This window comes from Lonchura striata, chromosome 2, assembly GCF_050655825.1.
Source record: "Lonchura striata isolate lonStrDom1 chromosome 2, ASM5065582v1, whole genome shotgun sequence".
Taxonomy (NCBI): Eukaryota; Metazoa; Chordata; class Aves; order Passeriformes; family Estrildidae; genus Lonchura; species Lonchura striata.
Window position 1 is genome coordinate 99,025,761 of NC_140704.1, and position 17,890 is coordinate 99,043,650.

At 38.2% G+C, this 17,890-nt stretch overlaps 1 protein-coding gene across 2 annotated transcripts in view; it reads right to left on the reverse strand.

Moving 5' to 3' along the window:
• Positions 1–1,031: 1,031 nt before the first annotated feature.
• The window catches only part of ZNF407 (zinc finger protein 407), a 333,913-nt gene continuing 317,054 nt past the window's right edge, over positions 1,032–17,890 (reverse strand). For both annotated transcript variants that reach the window (XM_021530861.3, XM_085571854.1), the window contains one exon: positions 1,032–3,578. In XM_021530861.3, the coding sequence (XP_021386536.2) occupies positions 2,227–3,578 (1,352 nt within the window). In that variant the 3' untranslated portion in view covers positions 1,032–2,226. The remainder of the gene's footprint in view (positions 3,579–17,890) is intronic.

A 17,890-nucleotide genomic window follows, 5' to 3' on the forward strand; every position in this document is an offset into this window, starting at 1 on the left:
CTAGGAAAATATTAGCTCTCCTGATCAGACTCAGAGAAAAGTATTGTTAACCTGAGCTCCCAGGTAATTACAGCACATGGTAGGTTAGTGAATCCTTTCCAGCACAGGAACATCTACCACTAGGGCTTTTTTTTTATGCAAAGGTCTGCTCTTTTCATTGTGCATACAATGTGATTGCTGGTTTGACACTGCAGGCTACACTGGTTTTATGAAGGATTAAATGCCACCTGAGACATATTTATCCTAAATAAATCACAAATGGTAAACTGCAGCATGTCAGTGTCAACACCCTGTACTGCAGCAGAAAGGTTAGCCATACAGGACTAAGCACAGCGAAGAATTAGCATCCAAGCTGCAAGACCACAGGGCTACAGTTAACAGGAGAAATGATCAAGAAGAAATATTTCCACTGAAAAACATTCAGTTTTTTGAACATCTGTGTGAGTCTTGCAGAGGGCCATCATTTTGTAAAGGTCACCTTTTTCCTGATAACAAACGGGAGTTGATCCTGTCACTGTTTGCTGAAGACAGTATTTAAGAGTAAGTGAACAGCCTGTCATTTTAAGAAAGATGAGCAAGTCAAACTCGCCTAATTATGAATCTTGATGTCTAACTTGAAATTTACTTTTTTTGGGGGTTTGACAAAGACACAACCTCAACTCTTGGAAAATAACAAAATTTGAAAAATAATAATAAGAGATGAAGAGGCAGCAGGATCTTATAGCCCCAGAATGAAGCACCTTTTCTCAGCAGCCCTTTCAGAAAATACACTTTTAAGCAGTTGCTTCAGGAAGGAACTATTGTTTTACCCCACCCCAACTTTCTTACAGTTGATAATTTTAAGATATTAAACATGATAGGAAACCCAGTTATCTCTAGAGTCAGTATGGCTTATACCCTAAACACTTACACAATTATATTAAGCATGCATGAGGCACACTTCAGAAATTAGATTCTTTTATCTTTATCTATCTAGCAAGCTAGAGAAAGGAAAAGAGAAAAGAGAAAATGCACAGACATAACAGATAGCATTCGTTTGCTCCTGCTGAATGCCAGTTCTGTTTATTGTTTAATATTAAAAATCATGATGCTTCATTTTAATGCTAACATTTTATTTGAAAGACAAAAAAAAATTCCCCAAACCTTGACAGTTTATATTTTACAATTTTTCTAAAGAAACAGAAGCAGTTTTATCATGAAACAAATATTTTCAACATGAACTTGCATTGAACAATTGCAGTATATCCACAAGTAAATAACTGACATTCTGGACTAAGCAAGAAATACAAGGTCACCTTTTTTTCCCCTTACTTGTTAATGTCAATGTCAGAATTTTCTTTAAAAATCCTCCTAACATTTGAGAAGTAGCTCACAAAATGAACTGCAAAATGGTATTTATATGAAGCACTAGTTATAAGAAAAGCAAAACACTGACAGTGACAATATTTTTTTTCAAAAAATGCATATTTCTTATGTAGGACTCTCATCTAAAATTAAGTGGAAGTTACAGGCATCAAGTTCTTCCCGAATATATATAATCAAGGATTTTCTGAAGTGTAGCTTTTTTGAGCTCTTCTTTAGGGAAAGTCTAATGTCTTACCATGAAAGAGTAAAGTACTATGAAAACTTTCATTTTAGATGCAAAAAAATCCGTATTTTGCTGACATATTTTTAGCCAAGCATGTTTTGAAGTAAGATTTTAGAAAGCAAAATGTCACCTGTTCTACTTTAAAATGAAGAAGGGCACCCAATATTGTATGTATGCTTACCTGTTCACCTTGTTATTGTGGGGTTTGTATTTTTTTGCATATTTTCCTATTCACAAAATGTACATGTAAGTGCAATTATTTTACTCCTGTGATTGTGTTATACAAAAATGACAGAAGGCAGGGAATTACCCTGAGAAAAAACAACATTAAGACAAAAACACCAACAAAGAAAGTACTGAACAGAACAATTTCTACTTTGGGCAGGAGGCTTTTTATCCTGTTTTGTACCCTAATATGCTTGTTGTGTAATAATCGCATATAATAGTTCTTATAGCTATTGTAGCAAAATTGTAATATTGTCTTCAGTGAACTCCTATTAGCAGGACATGTATTTGTTACCTGGTTTGGAGGAAGTTCTACTGAGAAGGCTTTACAGAAAGCATTCCATGAATACAGTGACTCCATGATTCTAGTAATATCCAGCTGTGCTCTGCACCCAGCCTATGAGTGGAGCTCTTCATGCATCTTGTACTTTATTATAATCTCTCTGGCCCTGAAATACTTGTGAGCCACCCTCTGTATAAATGACCATGCTTGTTAACTGTTCTCTCGCTCTATCAGGGTCTACAGCTTCTGCTTTTATAGCAGTACCAGCCTGCAGAGTGTCTTGGGACCCAGCTGTCTCTATCACAGCGTGGGAGTACACACCAGGCTCATCCTGCATGTCTGGTGGCAATTCTGTGACGATGTAGTGTGTTGCACCTTCAGAGAAGTCACCATCAGAACCCTGAGCCATGGCTTGAGCTAGTTCTTCACTGACAATGATCTGTGATATTTGCCCATCCGACTCCACTAAATCCATGTGCTCGCTCTGCACACTGAGTGTGTGGCTACCAGCTTCCTGCATAATTATCTGAGAACCTTCTCCAGCTACCATATGCACAGTCCCCTCCTCATTTACAATGACCTGGGTGACACCTTCTTTCATGAGCTGGTCGGCCGCAGCTGTGTCACACACAGCAAACTGCAACACTCCTTGCACCACGTTCTTGAAGGCAGCCTGAGCTCTCTCCTGAGATGCAATTATAGCCGATGGGTGCATGACCCGCGTCACTACTTCCATAGGTTTGGTATCTTCCTGAGTCTCCTGAACTTCATGGAACATTTGTATTTCTTCTCCTTCTGCATCACTGGGAATGCTGGGCACCTCTGGGTTCGGCATTTGCAAGAAGTCTTTGTGACCAGACCTGCATCTGTGAAGGAGTTCAGATTTGTTTTCTGCTTCACCCAGCTCTGTCACAGCACAAAGCAGGGCATCTAATGCTGAGGAGGACTCCGGCGGATGGACTGTAGCCTCAGAAGCATCTAAAACTTCTTGTCGCATTATCTGCTGCAGTACTGTGCTACTGGAGTCAGGAACCGCGTCTATTTGAACGGCCTCCTCCATGTCAGCTCCTGCTCCTTCAACCACCACCACCTGTGTGGCACCGTCTGCTAACTGCTCCGTAAGGATCTGCTCAGGAACCACACTACTCACGTGGGAGCTGTTTTGGTTTGTGGCTATGACTTGCCCGTCCTCCGTAATGTGGACCACCCTGGCCATCTGCCCCGCCATCGCCAGTGTCTGCAGGGTGGCCGCTGCCGTCTCTTCCACGGAAGCATCAATGGCAAAGTCGCCGTCGTATCCTTGAATAATGATGAACTGCTGGACTTCCTCGGGGGACTGTGGCTGTCTCCTGCTGCCCTGAAAGGCCTTCTCCTTCACTGGAGAAACCTCTCCCAATGCTGCCGCTGTAAAAGGGCTCGTGGTTTCCACAAAGGTTGCTCCCTGCCCCTTCAGTCGGCACTCATAGGACTTGGACACAATGCCTACAAGACAAAATATGCTGTTAACGTGGTATCATGGCAAGTATCAGTTCATTACTTTAACAAATTGTAGCTTAAATGGAAAAAAATTCCCTGACAACTTTTAGATTTCATTGACAGAAAACATAGATAAAATGAGCAAATGAACAAAACCAATTTGCATGTTTTCCAAATAACATATTTACAGGTTGAAGTAATTGCTGAGTGTAACAATGCTGCAGCTTATTAACAATTTAAATGTGTTTTAAAAAATATTCTGTATAAAAAAATCCCAGATAAATACAGTATACAGTTAAAAGCCACATCTTTTACATAAGATCCTATCGGTGATATTTCAGTACTTTAGTAATGGATTTTTGGAATGTATATTACGTTAAACATATCTTGGTGTGAGAAACTATGGCTGATCTTAATACCCTGCTTTTGTTAGTGAGATCATTGTCATGCTGTCATTTTGATGCCATTGTCTTCCCCTTCCTTTTCCATCCAGCATCTTCTCTGGCTCATGTGATAACTCAGACACTTACCCAGTTACCTGGCAAAAACTCTTGGTAGTTTTCTTACCCTAAGCAGGATATTCTATAAAATCTAATCCAGAGAACCCCCCAATTACACATCTTAATTATTTATGCGTGAAATCAATTAACAAACTATAATACCTGTAACCCCCATATTCCAGCTGATTGCTGTGTCACCCATTTTGGTTTTGTCTCACTGATGGTTTCTTTCTCAATTCTCACCACTAACAATAAAACTCCAGCAAGGCAAATGGTGTCCAAGACTGTACAAAGTCAAGGCCATCACCCTCCAAGCATGGCCTACGTGTTTTTGGGAGGACAGAAATGAGAGGACCCTGTGGCCAGCCTTGTGGATGTTCATAGAAGGATAGCTCTATGCCTCCCTGTCTCCCCATGGCAGTGCCCTCCAGAAACACGCAGGAAGCTTCTCCATGTGCTGGGAACAAGCTGTGGGACACAATCAGTGCACATGGAGAGAAGAGTGGGTGCTGGACATTGCAAAAGGTGAGAGTCTAATGGGAGATGGGCCTTGGGAAGACTGATTTAAGTCCATGCTGCTGAAACTGTCCCTATCCACATTTCAGTTTAATTTAAATTCACCTACACAAACTGAAATCACATCTCTGGAATAACAGGTGTAGCTTCTTACCACTAACACAAATAGATATGCCATGACTTGCTTGGGATAAAAACAGGCAAGAAAAAAGAGTGACACTTAAAGTGAAATTTCAGGCTAGCACTGTACTTTCCAAGCCAGTTCTAGTGAACAATGTGCTTCATTGAACTCAAGAGACCAAGAAAATTATACTAAAGCTGGTCTAAGGAGGCTCTTTCATTTCAAAGCATAGAGCTGTCAGACCCTGATCCCACAGAGAATTAAAATGGGCTCTAAAAAACACTCATTTGCTTAAAGGCAAGTTCACACTTAGAAGCTGATTTACTCCAAGACTGGCGCTTTGCATAGCAACTTGCTATGTTAAGGCACATATCAAGCTAAAATTCCAAAATAACATCAGTAATTAAAAGATCGAGGTCTTATACTGGTATCTATCTATCTATCTATCTATCTATCTATCTATCTATCTATCCATCCATCCATCCACCCATCCATCTATCCATCCATCTTTTTTTCAATTACAGAGCTTCTGGTCGAGAACTGTACTGTGAAGCACAAAGAAGTAATTTTGTCAAGCTGAAAGGCTGCAAATCCCCTTCACAAGTCTAAACTGACACCATATAACTTTCTTATTCTTAGTTTGCAAGGCAGGTTTTTTCTTTTCTTTGGAATAGAAAATTAACAGTTTAAACCATTAGAGTGTTTATAGGTGATGCTGCATAAAAATCTGGCCCATGCAATTGAAGTACATTTTGTCAGGTATTAAAAAAGAAGTAAGCTTACTGTGATATACAACTGGTTCTTATTCCCACTTTTTCTGTGCTCTCTGTAGGCACTGACATTCATATGACCCCCAAAAGAGCAGAAAAGTAGAAAGGGGAAATCAACATAAAACGACAATTATCCTCTACATTTTGTAATAGAGTATAAGTAATTAATTCTCTCAGGAATCTTGCTTTGTTGACAAGATAAAAGAGGAGCCTGGCAATGATGTGGCACAAAATCAAAATAACTCCACAAATCATGCATTTTCCACTGGATTTCAAAATCAAAATAACTCTACAATGATAATTTTCCCATGCACATACACTAAAATCATGACATCTTTCTCCAAAGATCACAATAATTTACGTACAGGACACAGCATCAGTATATTGAGAAGATGCTCTGGTCTGGGGAAGGGAAAGAAAAAGGAAATTCACCCTGTTTTCATCTCCTCAAATAAATGCCGTGCCTGTGAATCTATGCAACTCCAGTCTTTACTGTGCAATTGAATGGGAAGTCTCCTGGGTGAAGAGCTATCCGGTGAATCCCTTGCAGCACTGATAATTATGCCATTCTGACTGCTTACTTAATCTATTTGAATCCAGAGGTGAGTTAAGCCACTTCCTGACCATTAAAGTAAACTACATGGGTAAATACTGCTGTCACTAAGGGGTGTGATGAAGCTTAACTACACCAACATCTTAACCTCAGCTCAGTGCAACCCCAGCTATTCCATCACAGTTCATAAATGCGATTGCAGGTCCATCTTTTGATTCAGCAATTTAATAACTTCGAGTGCTGTCAGTACTGCTTTGAAAAATGGCTCCTATAAAATGTAACAGCCTCAATCAGATTGTAAAAGATTCACCCACTGAAGATTCCTCCATTTCAACTATAATGAATTAATGTTGAGCTGTGTAGAAGTTCAAGTGTCATTTAAACTAATGTGAATCTACTGTAACTTTAAATTTTAACTGGACTATGACCAAGAATTTACTGGGAACATCAACTTCAATTTTAGTGATTTTTCATAGTAAATAGAATTGAAGATTTTACTGGTTTTCTTTTGTTTCAACAGTGAAAAGCCAAGTAGAGAAGACATTTAGGAAACAACAGATTTTGAGGCTTAGCTGCTATTCTTATAATGAGGCACTGGAATCCAACACAACATTTGTAGGAATTTTTATGCACTTAAGGAACATGCCACATTATTGGACTGTATGTAGCAACAAACCATGTTTTCCCAGTAAAGCCAGCCTGCCTCTCGCCCCCTCTTAACGGTTAAAGGGAAGGGGTAAGTGTTGGCTGACACGGCAAACATAAGCTGCAATACAAGCCCACATTAATATTGGGAAAAGTGGACTTGTTGCTGATTGCATGTCATTGCAAATTAAAAAGATACACAAATAGGCATTAAAATGACAAAATATAATGATACAAGAGCTCATATTCAGACAATTTGTAAAGAGGTGTTTCATATCTAGGGGTGCAATGATCAGAGAATTGGTTTCTTTCCAAGAAGTCTGTCATTTCAGCAGAGCCATTATTTATCAGTTGGAGTCCTGAGCAACTGTTAGTTTTTTATTTGAAAATGTCAGGATATTTTAGACATTAAATCCATATTCACAGGTTATTTTAATTCTCTGAGACCACAAACTCCTAAAATAGGGCTAAAAGAAATGCTTTGATGTTTAATGTGTGTCTGGGAAACTAGAAATAGGGCTTAGTACCTTTTCCCCTCTCTCTTACTCAATACCTGACTTCCTTTTGTGTGTCTGTTTTATTCTTTTGTTACTGTCATCATTTGTTCCCCACAGAATAAATACCTTATTCTTTTGTTAAGCTTACATTTAATTAAAATGTACAGGATTTGTGCAGTAAACTCGAATGAAACAAATAAAACAAGGGCCCCCTCTCTTGAAGGCATACGTTGTGAATGAAAAATGTCATTACAGACTAAAAAATTTTGCAGTAAACAGGGCCTACAGAGAGAAGTTTCCCCCGTAATGACATCCATAAAATACACAAATGGCACTTTTAGTACCATCCTGAATATGGCATTTTCTGTGCTCTACACACAATCTAAATGGTTTGATCATAGAGCATAATACTCCATTGGGTTTATAGAACAATCAATGTTCCATAAAATGATGTATTTATCCAATAGTAGGCTCAGCAGTTACTGGTGTATGACATTGTAGGACACTGGCTTTGTACTGTTCAGCAGCACACATGCTGGCTGTAAAACTTATCTAACACTACTTCAACAACTTCATCTCATCTGTGTCAAGTAATTTGTTGAAGCCTCAGCTTGGTTTAAAAAAACTTGTAATAAAAATTCATAGAATTTTCAGGAGAATGAAAGCTGATGACAATAGAAAGGTCACATTGTGGCGCCACTCGTGGGGTCGGGGGTCAGCTGCAGTTCTAAAACAGAAAGTAGATTTCATGCATCGTGTAGCAGATAAAGATGGCATTAAGGAGACTTGTCTCAGAAAGAAACACGTAACGCGTGAGGAAAGTCTGGGCTAATATTATATGTAAAGCACCACCTTGCTCTCAGCCAGCAGCCTCTTTACAATTCTAATCCTTCTCCAAAACTTGCAGCAAGCGGCTGTGTGTGGTGAGGCTGGGCTGAGGACATCCTTCACAAGGAGCACCTTTAGGACAAAGCTGTAAGTCATAAATGAAATAATCTATTATGACGACGGAAATGATCTGCATTTACACAGCTAGCTTAAAACAGCTATTTTTCCTTTTCTGTAAAAGTTCTAGGAGGACTGATTTATAGTCCCCTATTCAGCAACATTTAATTTTTCATACTTTGGTCATTAGGCATATTATTTATTGACACAAACAAACATTTTGTATCTGCCAAAATGCAATGAATATTAAATAACGTGAATGCAAAGAAACATCCTTTCTTTCAATTAAATGCAACCTATAAGGAATTTAAAAGATTTTAAAAAATATCCTTATGTCTAACATCACTTGGAGAAGCAACTGATTTTCTTGTTTTAAAAGTTATTGTTTACATGGCAGCACAATATTTTGAATGTTAAAGTAAGTCCACTTTCCAAATGTCTTTATCAAGCTACAAGTTTCTGTTCTGTTTTCTTTCAATTATTTTTGTAATGATCTACCTCTACTTCAATTAATTAAGTACAATTGAAGAACTGTGGCATAATTTGGGATTTTCCTGATTTTCAGAGGCCATAATAATAAGATGCATTTTTCACATCTCTGTTCCTTGACCATAGTAAAAACTGTTCTTTATCATTTGCAAGGCTCTCACTGCAAGCAATGTATGGGTCAGCATTTTTTAAACCAGCTAGTTAAGCTACTAAATAAGAGGTTGTGAAGGCTCATTCATGTCTTCTGCTGAAGGAAAGAAAATATGATGAGTCAAACCAAGAAGTGAAATAAATCAGCAACCCAAAATGGCCCAGTAATGACTATTATGTCCACAAAGGCAGCAAATATTTGTAAAGCAATACAAATAAGTATACCTATAGGGGACTTTACCAGCTCCCTAAGAGACATACAAAAAATCCACCATTGACACAAATAGCATAAATCTCAAGAGATACCAAAACAGCAAGGCTTCATTTTGTCCTCCTTTCAATATCTTATTACTGAAAAAAAAATCAAAACCAATAACAACAAAAAATGCCAAATAATGTTCATAATTTATTTTATATTTAAAAATCCAGTAATGTCATGCTTCAATGCTGAAACTCAAAACAGACTTAGCTTCTAGTTTTGTCCTTAACAACTCAATCATGTTTGGAAACTTCAAGGCCTTCTAAGAACTGCTTGAATAAAGGATGAAGTTTTAACATTTCAGGTATCTTAAAAAGCAATAGATGTGCTTTAGCTTTCTAAAAATGTGAAAGAAAGTACCCTTGTACTATTTTTTCTTTTGAAAAACAGATTGAAATTTTCTGTTTGCTATTTTTACCTTCCACATCTTACAGAACTATGTCAACAGCCACAAAAAGGCAAAAGGAAAAGACAAACACCAAACTAAATGGCCAAGCTGTTCAGTTAGGGTATTTAGGCAGTTTGTTTGGTTTGGTTTGGTTTAGTTTCCTTTCAATGTCTAATTAACCTTTGGGAAAAGGCCTTCTCAAGGAAAAAAAATTCAGTTTCTCTTTTCCTGCACTCAAAGTCAAAAATGAATGCTATAGACCCCAGTGTTACAGAAGGAATGCAAATAAAAAATATACATACCAAAACTCCCACTGATCATGGCAAATGTACAGTGCTAACATACAGAATTTACATCTGCCTAAGCTGCAGAGTAACTGGTTTACTTGCAAACCACTTTTCTCTTTACCTGTGCCACCATGCAGGCTGCTCTTCACAGCTCTGATGTGTGAGCAAAAACCTCTCTGTGGTATATGCAGCAATTACCTACACAGGCAAGCAGCATCAGGAATGCATCTGGAGTATTTCTGCTATGTCTTCCAGTGCAGTTTAGCAGCTTGAGATGAGGATTGCCAGTCTGGATACTTCTTGGCAATCCAGCGTCAAAGACTACTCTGGCCCTCAGTTTGGGAACAACTGACACTGATGATACTTGGATGCACTCTTTCTGTTTTATCCCCTGCACTGCAAATGGAGAGTGCATTCTTAGCACTTCTAAATCAGAATTCCAATTTCAAGGGGTTCTGGTTGCGCTTGGCCAAACCAGGGATTTCTGTTTCCTAGGCAGACAGAAAATATAATATAATGTGAAAAATAATACACTAATATGAGAGAAAAATCAGGGGAAAACCCCCTCAAGCTCTGCTCATAGGGAAAATGATCTGGATTTCTGAAATAGGTCTAGTGCCAGACACTAACGGCTTTGTCAGAAAAAGGAAGAAACCCTTCTGTCATTGTTATCTCAGCAGAAATTTTTGTTTTTCAAGAATATATACATTCAGATCCTGGTTTTATAAACATTTATTTATCAAGCGTAGTGCTTACTGCCAGAGTTAGCCTCAATAGTCTCAAAGGGACTAAACATGGTTGCTTGCATTATGCATTGTGTTTGCATAATCAGGCCCTTGGGATTAACAATTCTGAAAATGGCTGGCCTTCCCTAACATTTGATGTACATATATGAAAAGAAGGAACAGACATTTGTAAGGGATACCCGAAATAAAACATCATGCTATTAAATGATCCAGCAGAAATTATATTCTTCAGCATACCTATCAACTGTAAGCATCATGATTCTCTGTATTTATCTATTCTGATTAATGCACCTTTCAGTAAAAAGAAGCACCTGTTCTTTGCTTGAGGGCACATTTCAACACATTTAAAAAGCACAGCAGTTTTTAGGAGGAATGCTTGGGAATCACTACAAATAGTAAGTTTCCCTAGTTCTTTTTGTTAGTTAAGACAGCAGAAACTACCATTTCAAATGTGATAGTCATATCTGTATTTCATTTATAAATTCAACTACGTTACAGCTATATTCATATCTTTCCACAGTAAATTATGGGAAATAACCATTTGTCTTCATTGTAGACACTTTTGCATGTATAGTAGAAAACAAACCTCTATTCAATAACTGCACAGAGGCACCATTAAAATCAAATTTACAGTAAACAGAACCTGCAGCTGGGGTAAAACACTAACTGTTAGTATTTTAATTATCAGTGAAGCTTTCGGAGGTCTAACATCTGCTCACAGCCAAATGACAGCAGCTGCTTGTGTACACTTAAAACAACATGAATTTCTTCTATAAATATTAAAATGAATTGTGTGTCGTGTGTTCATTGCAACTATATTCCTATTAAGCTGTTTAAGTATATAGGGTATTCTGAACTTCTTTCTTGTGGCAAATTCATAAAGGGCTGACCTCCTCAAAAGAATGAGAGGCAAAGGCAGCAAAAATTCTTGAGTCTGTAAATTGAAAATGTTTAGGGACAGTACTGGAGGTCACCCTCTGCCAAGACACTGCTGGTAAATGCTAACAAAACATCAGCGGTAAGTTCTGATCATTGTGCACTACAGTAACTTCAAGGACAAGACTGCTCAGCATGCAAAGTGTCTGGAGTCTATGGGGTGGCTTATATCAAAAACTAATGCTCATCTACTCAGTGAAACAATTAATGCATTATCTTTCTTGGGGAAAAAAATACTCTGTTTCCATGTCCAAAACATTTGATGAACGTGCTCTCTTTTGTTGACTTCATCAAAGCATACTGGAATGATCCCTGATTTGCATGAATAGAAGCAATAAACTGCCACTATACTGGCCCAAATAAGATTTTGCTAAAAAGGGCAAGCTTCATAACTTAATTTTGCAGGTTTTTGTCTAAGCACTGACATACAGTTGATATTTTCCTTTTAGTCTCTCACCTGCTTCTGAATGCAGTAAAGAAAACTGGAGGAGGGACACACATTTAGTTAAGCTGTAGAGTCTGGCACAGTGCAAGGAAGACAGTATTACAACCAGTTTCATAAGAAAACTGGTAAAGGAAGAGGGTTTTATAGTTTTCACTTTACGGGTTTTCAGGGGAGAAAGATCTGTTTCTTTGCTTTCACAACGTCAAGTGTAACACCAGTGGCAAATAATGTTTATGTATTTCCACAATAGACCTACAGCTCAAAAGGAGCACTACAATAATTTAGTCTGAAAGCTGTAGGTAATACCAAGCTGTGTTTTGGAAAAAACCCCAACATGATTAGATGCTCCAGCCTTACATGTGCAACCACAACACAGGATCAGCCATAAGTACCGCTGTCTCCACAGTGGTACCTGGCTTAAAATGAAAGTGAGTTAATTGTGAAGGCAGTTCCCAAACTTCTGACATCAGATTTCCAACCCCAAAAATCAGTCTCAGTGCAAGATGACAACACAGGAGGAGGAAGGAATAGGGCGTGTTATAGGTGGGACAGTTTTAATGCACAGGCCTTCCCCTTTGCTGCCCCTCACTCCTCTGAGACACTTGGCAGCATCAAGGCTTACCATGCCCAAAATGATAAGTGTCAGAAAACACTGATGCTGGTTTTTCACCTCAGAATGTCACAGGCCTAGCAGTAATGCTGGGATTACTTAGGAAGCATGAAGCAGGGGAACTTGCTGGTTCTGGGAGGTTGGATAGATGGATGTATAGAGGTTGGAGAGACGGGTAACTTTTCAAGGATCAAGTTCATGATGAAGTCTTCTTTTCAGGATTCACCTCTGGTGAAGGATGGAAGCAGTATGTTTCCAGAATATCTTCAAAGGAAGAGCTGTTCATGTAATTGACCCTTCTCCTAACAAAAATATGTTTTCCTTGCTACTGATAAGAGTAGCACTTAAATGAACTGTCTTCTAGTGTTAGAAAACACAAAGCAGCATGTAGGTAAAGCAAGACAGAAGATACCAAAGCTGGTGCTTTCTGGGCTGTCGCTGAACACGGTTGATGCAAGAACTGCACGATGGTCTACGTTCCTGGGCTGCATATGAAATGTGAAGTAAACTGTTGAACTGCAGCTCTCCCAAAGGGCTCAGAACCTCCTTACCATTTTGCTTGCACTTGGCTGCAAAGTTGTGTGTTCAAGAGCTGAATAATTACTCTGTTGACAAGGCTACCTAAATTGTTACTTAACTAGAGGTAGAAATCAACAGCTTTTAGATGGCACAGGGAGCTAATACCAAACTGAAAGCGTTAACATCAATACAAAGAAAACCAGGATGTAGCATAAGTAAATAAGAAAATAATAATGTAAGACTGAACTCGTGCTACTGCATACTAGCACTTGTGGAGAAAGTAAATATGCAAAAATTATATTCAATGAGAGACAAGTCCCTTGAGAACTGTAATGCTGAAGAAATTTAAAGAATGACAATGTTCATCAAATTACATATGAGTTTATGAAATGTAAAACAGGAAAAGAAAACAGGCCAAAGCAATTTTTTATTGCACATTCAAAGGCATGTCTCCTGCACATTGTTCTGGTACAGATACAACTAAATTATGTACTGATCTTTCTGGAAGAGAGATCTTGACTAAAGAATATTCAGGATAGTGAAACAAGAACTATTAGAAGTCTGACTTGAATGGAAATATTGAAGGTTTAAGTGCAGATATTCTGGCTACATAATCTGCAAATGCTGGAGAGGGCAGAAAATTTTTGTCCCTATTCAATAAGCATAATCTTATTTTGATGAAAGACTAGAATGCTCGCGTCATACTGCAGGAAGATGGTTAGACATGGTGAGAAATGGAAAGTCTATTCAGCTGCCTCATCCACTTTCAGGTGCCAGTGATGAAACTCCCAGATGGAATAAACAGACTGTACAGTAGTTAAGAGTATGACTTTATCCAGCTCATCACCATTTCTACTGCAAATCCATACTATTCCAGAACAATTCAGTAAAAAGCAGTATGGGATTCTGAAGGAGCTACTTAGAAAACTTCTGTAAATGTCTCCATTCTGAACTAAAGTTCACTCAAGACTGTGGTGACATAAGTCTTAAAACCCAAAGAACTTGCAATGACTGTCAACCATATAAAACATGAATCCTAGTCAAATATGGGCTAGTAAACAACCCCTGCCATTCTATCAGGTCATCTCATTAGCTCTTTTAATTTTTTTCCTTTCTGAGACCCAACTTAGACCAGGAAAAGGGTGAATATTTAAAAATTAAATAATGAGCATATTTATCTAAAAAATTTTAAAATGCCACTTAGTTCTCAAATCTGAAAGCACCTGTTCAAAGATTTATTATCTATGTCTGTCTCCAACTGAAGGCAAGTAATGCTTAAAACCATGCTAACTAAAAAATATCAAGTGGTTTGAAAACACTATGGTTCACTTGTCTGTAGCATGGTGCACGCTACAGTGAATGCCATCACTCTGCTGCGAATGCCATTGTATCTGGGACCTGGTACAGCACCCTTAGTGATAACATAAATGAAGCCAAGCACTTTTACTATTCCTGGAACTTAGTACCCTTTTCTTTTTGTACAGTAGAAAATATATCAGAGGAATAAAATGGAGACGAGATAACATTCCCACCAAAAAACCCACCAAAACCAACCAACCAACAAACAAACAAACCCAAAAAACCCCCACCAAAAAAACAACCAAAACCAAACCCCAGACAAAAACCAACTGCAGAAACCTGGAGTGAGACACCTGGAAGATCTGATTTTCAAAACCACTAAGAAACTAACAGCTCCTCCTGACACTTTGTTAAAAGGTTATTTCAGCTACCTTTAAAAAAAATGTTTCTTACTGTTTTTCCAGCTACTTTAGTTTAGTGAGTTCAAAGTTTTCTAACCTCTGGCATGGAACAGACCAATTGCCAGGATTTGTTGTGGTTTGTTATTTCAAATCTGTGCAGATTACAGAGCCTGAGAGCAGCCCATGGCATCACAGGTTGAAACAGCTCCTGCAAGTCACAGGTAGACCTTACAGACTCTGTAGCTATAAATTTTGGGATACGTTCCAGTGCTCCAAAACCCACTGAAGTTCACCATTTCTTTCATTGTGTCTCCAAGTACTCTTAAAACCTTATTCAAGTGCTTCCACTGAAATAAAGAGATTCTGAAGATATTTGAATGATATTGCTTTTTTTATAAAAAGAAAATGCACATATGAAAATGTACACAGACAGAACAAAAATTATATCAGTGCCTAAAAGAACAAGCTAAAAGAAGTTCAAAATTAATGTTTTTCTTCTTTCACATGTTATTTTTTTCTTGGGCCTCTAACAATGGAGTGATTTTTATAAAAGATTTTGAGGTATCTTTGCATAAAGCTGATTTCTTCAATGCAGAATTAGGAAGCAAAATAAAATTGGCCTGCTTTCTACTAGTGCTAGGCACAAGAACAATGCAAATGAAAACTGAACAGAACAGACTTAAAATCTAATGGCATCTATCTAAAACTGTATCTCTCTAATTGCTCGCAATTGGTAACATATTTATCATTAAATAACATCATAAAAATGGAAAAAGTATTATACTAACTTTTCAGGCAGAAAAGTGAAAATCAACAATAAGTGTGTTGCCAGGGTCACACAAGAATTCCAAGGTGTGCTGAGTCCCAGTTTTAAATCTTAATCACTGCATTATCATTTCTTAGGAGAGCCTATTGTCAACTCCAAGAGTTGAGGTACTCCATTTACCCACCGGGAAGCTCTAGTCACATCATTGCAATTTTCCTGATAATGCCCTGTCAATGACTCAACCCCACGTTCATGAGCAGAGAGGAGTTCAGTGTCCATGTATCCTATAATGAGGAATGCCGGGCTGCAATCTCTGCTGAGATTGTCATAGGTGTCCACTGATACCATCTGCAATTACAGAATTTTATGAGATGGAAACTGGTTCATTATGAAAAAGACTCAAGTCTACCAGCTCATTTCACAGATGTCAGATGGCAGACTTCCTACTCATCGCAATTCTTGCAAGTGCAGAAGGAGGGGCCTGTAGTTAGACTTTTGGGAATTAAGCACAGAGCTAATGCTAAGCACGGGTCTAAATGCTTTTCTAAGCTGGACCCTGTTAGCTCCAGTCCAAGCCATTCAAAACCTGGACATAGATTCCTGAATTTCAGCTTCTCAAAGGGCCAAACCGGGACAGCTAGTTCCCAGAGGAAGGCAGACACAAATTTAGCTAAATATCACTTTTGCCCTCAATCCAAACACGTAACTCTCAACTTGAATTCAGCTTGATTATAACTAAGCAAAATAATTACATTAATATTTGCAAAAGTATCAGATTAATTCGATTTTGAATTGTCACCTATTCAAATAAATTAATGAATACATTCCTTTAAAAAGGCTGAGGTACATTATGGATAAGTAAGAATTTTTGTATTTTTAACATGTATTATTCACTTTCTTTAAACAGTTTTTTCCAAAACTTCATTGTTACATTTCAGAAGTATGAGTAGTGTGGAAAATGTTGTCGATAAACCTTTCTTCTTAGAGAGTAATTCCTCTCATACATACACTCTTTTGCACTCTCAGACAATGATTTATTCATCTTCAAATCTGGTAACTATTAGCGTAAACAAACATCTTAATTTCAGACATTTCAGTCTACTTAAGAACACAGAAATTAAACTAGTTCTCCATTTTCTCTGAAAGAAATACAGATTTCTTCTACAGCTTTCAAGAAATGAAGCACTGCTTGCTACAGTACAGCCCCCTCCTCTTCTTCCAAAACCAGCCTATATCTGTTGGAGGTGAACCTTGCTGCATTTATTCATTCCCTTTTTAACAACAGACCACAGAAAAATCCAAGGTAACGGGGTGTTTAGCAAGGGGACTTAAAATACTAAATACAGGCTATAGCATTCCTTCAAGCTCTGGGTGAACTGACACTCTGAAGACCAAACGGAAGGTGCTGATGTCAATCTTTATCATCCCAAATATAAGGGAATGTGCTTATTTGACAGACTTGCTTTCTCCTCGTGCAATTACCTCAAGTGGCAGTGACAGACATGCTCAAACCATAGTCTCTGGCCTTTCATATGTTCCTTTCACAGGCTGGTTTCCATAACAAAGATATACTCCCACTTGGTCAGTTTATCACAACCTCCTCAAACACTTCCCCTCCCACACACTCCCTAACCCCAAAAAGCAGACCAGAGCCCACCAACCATACAAAAATTTTATTGCAGATTTGTAGATTAATGGGCTGATTCTGGCATCTCAATTCAAATGGATTTACAACTACTGTGTTTAGCCCTGTGTGATTTCAAATAGAATTACCTCTGATGAATTTGGATGCAAATTCACAAAGCATTAAAACAAACCATGTTTAAACTCGTTGGTTCATCAGATGCAAATATTGTGCATTAAGCAGGGAACACCCATTTATGAAAATAATGAAAACTGACACCAATATAATAAAATCATTACAGGTTTATGGATTCTGGGACTTAAACAAGCCATACCCTTGTTTCTTCTAACTGATTAAATGCTTCTTTGCAGTTTATGTTTGATCTGCAATTCAAAAATAAATTAGTTTAGTCTTTGAGCTCAGAACCTTGGAAAATTGCTAGGAGGTTCTGCCTCAGATTTGTCTGGGGAAAAGGGCTGGGTAAAGGGAGGAAATTGTGGGGGCAGGGAAGCTTGCAATGCAACTGAGAACCAACAGCACAGGAGAGGAAGCAGTCAGATAAACTGAGGTTTGCAGCGTTCACAAATCCGTGGCCTGAGCAGCATCGTGTGGAACAAAAGGCAAGGATGATGATACTGGGCACTTCTGTTTCTTAAAGCTGGCACAGACGGGCCTGTCACATCATGTGCTTTGTTTCCATGAAACCTCAACCATCTTCACTTTGCATCATGTTTGTAGACAAGGAGTTTAAGTGTAGAAGGGCAAAGGATTGCCTATAATTTCTGGGATTGTCCCATGGCAAGGAAGAAAAAATGAATGCAACCATGTTCTAACTGATAAAGTAGATCTCTG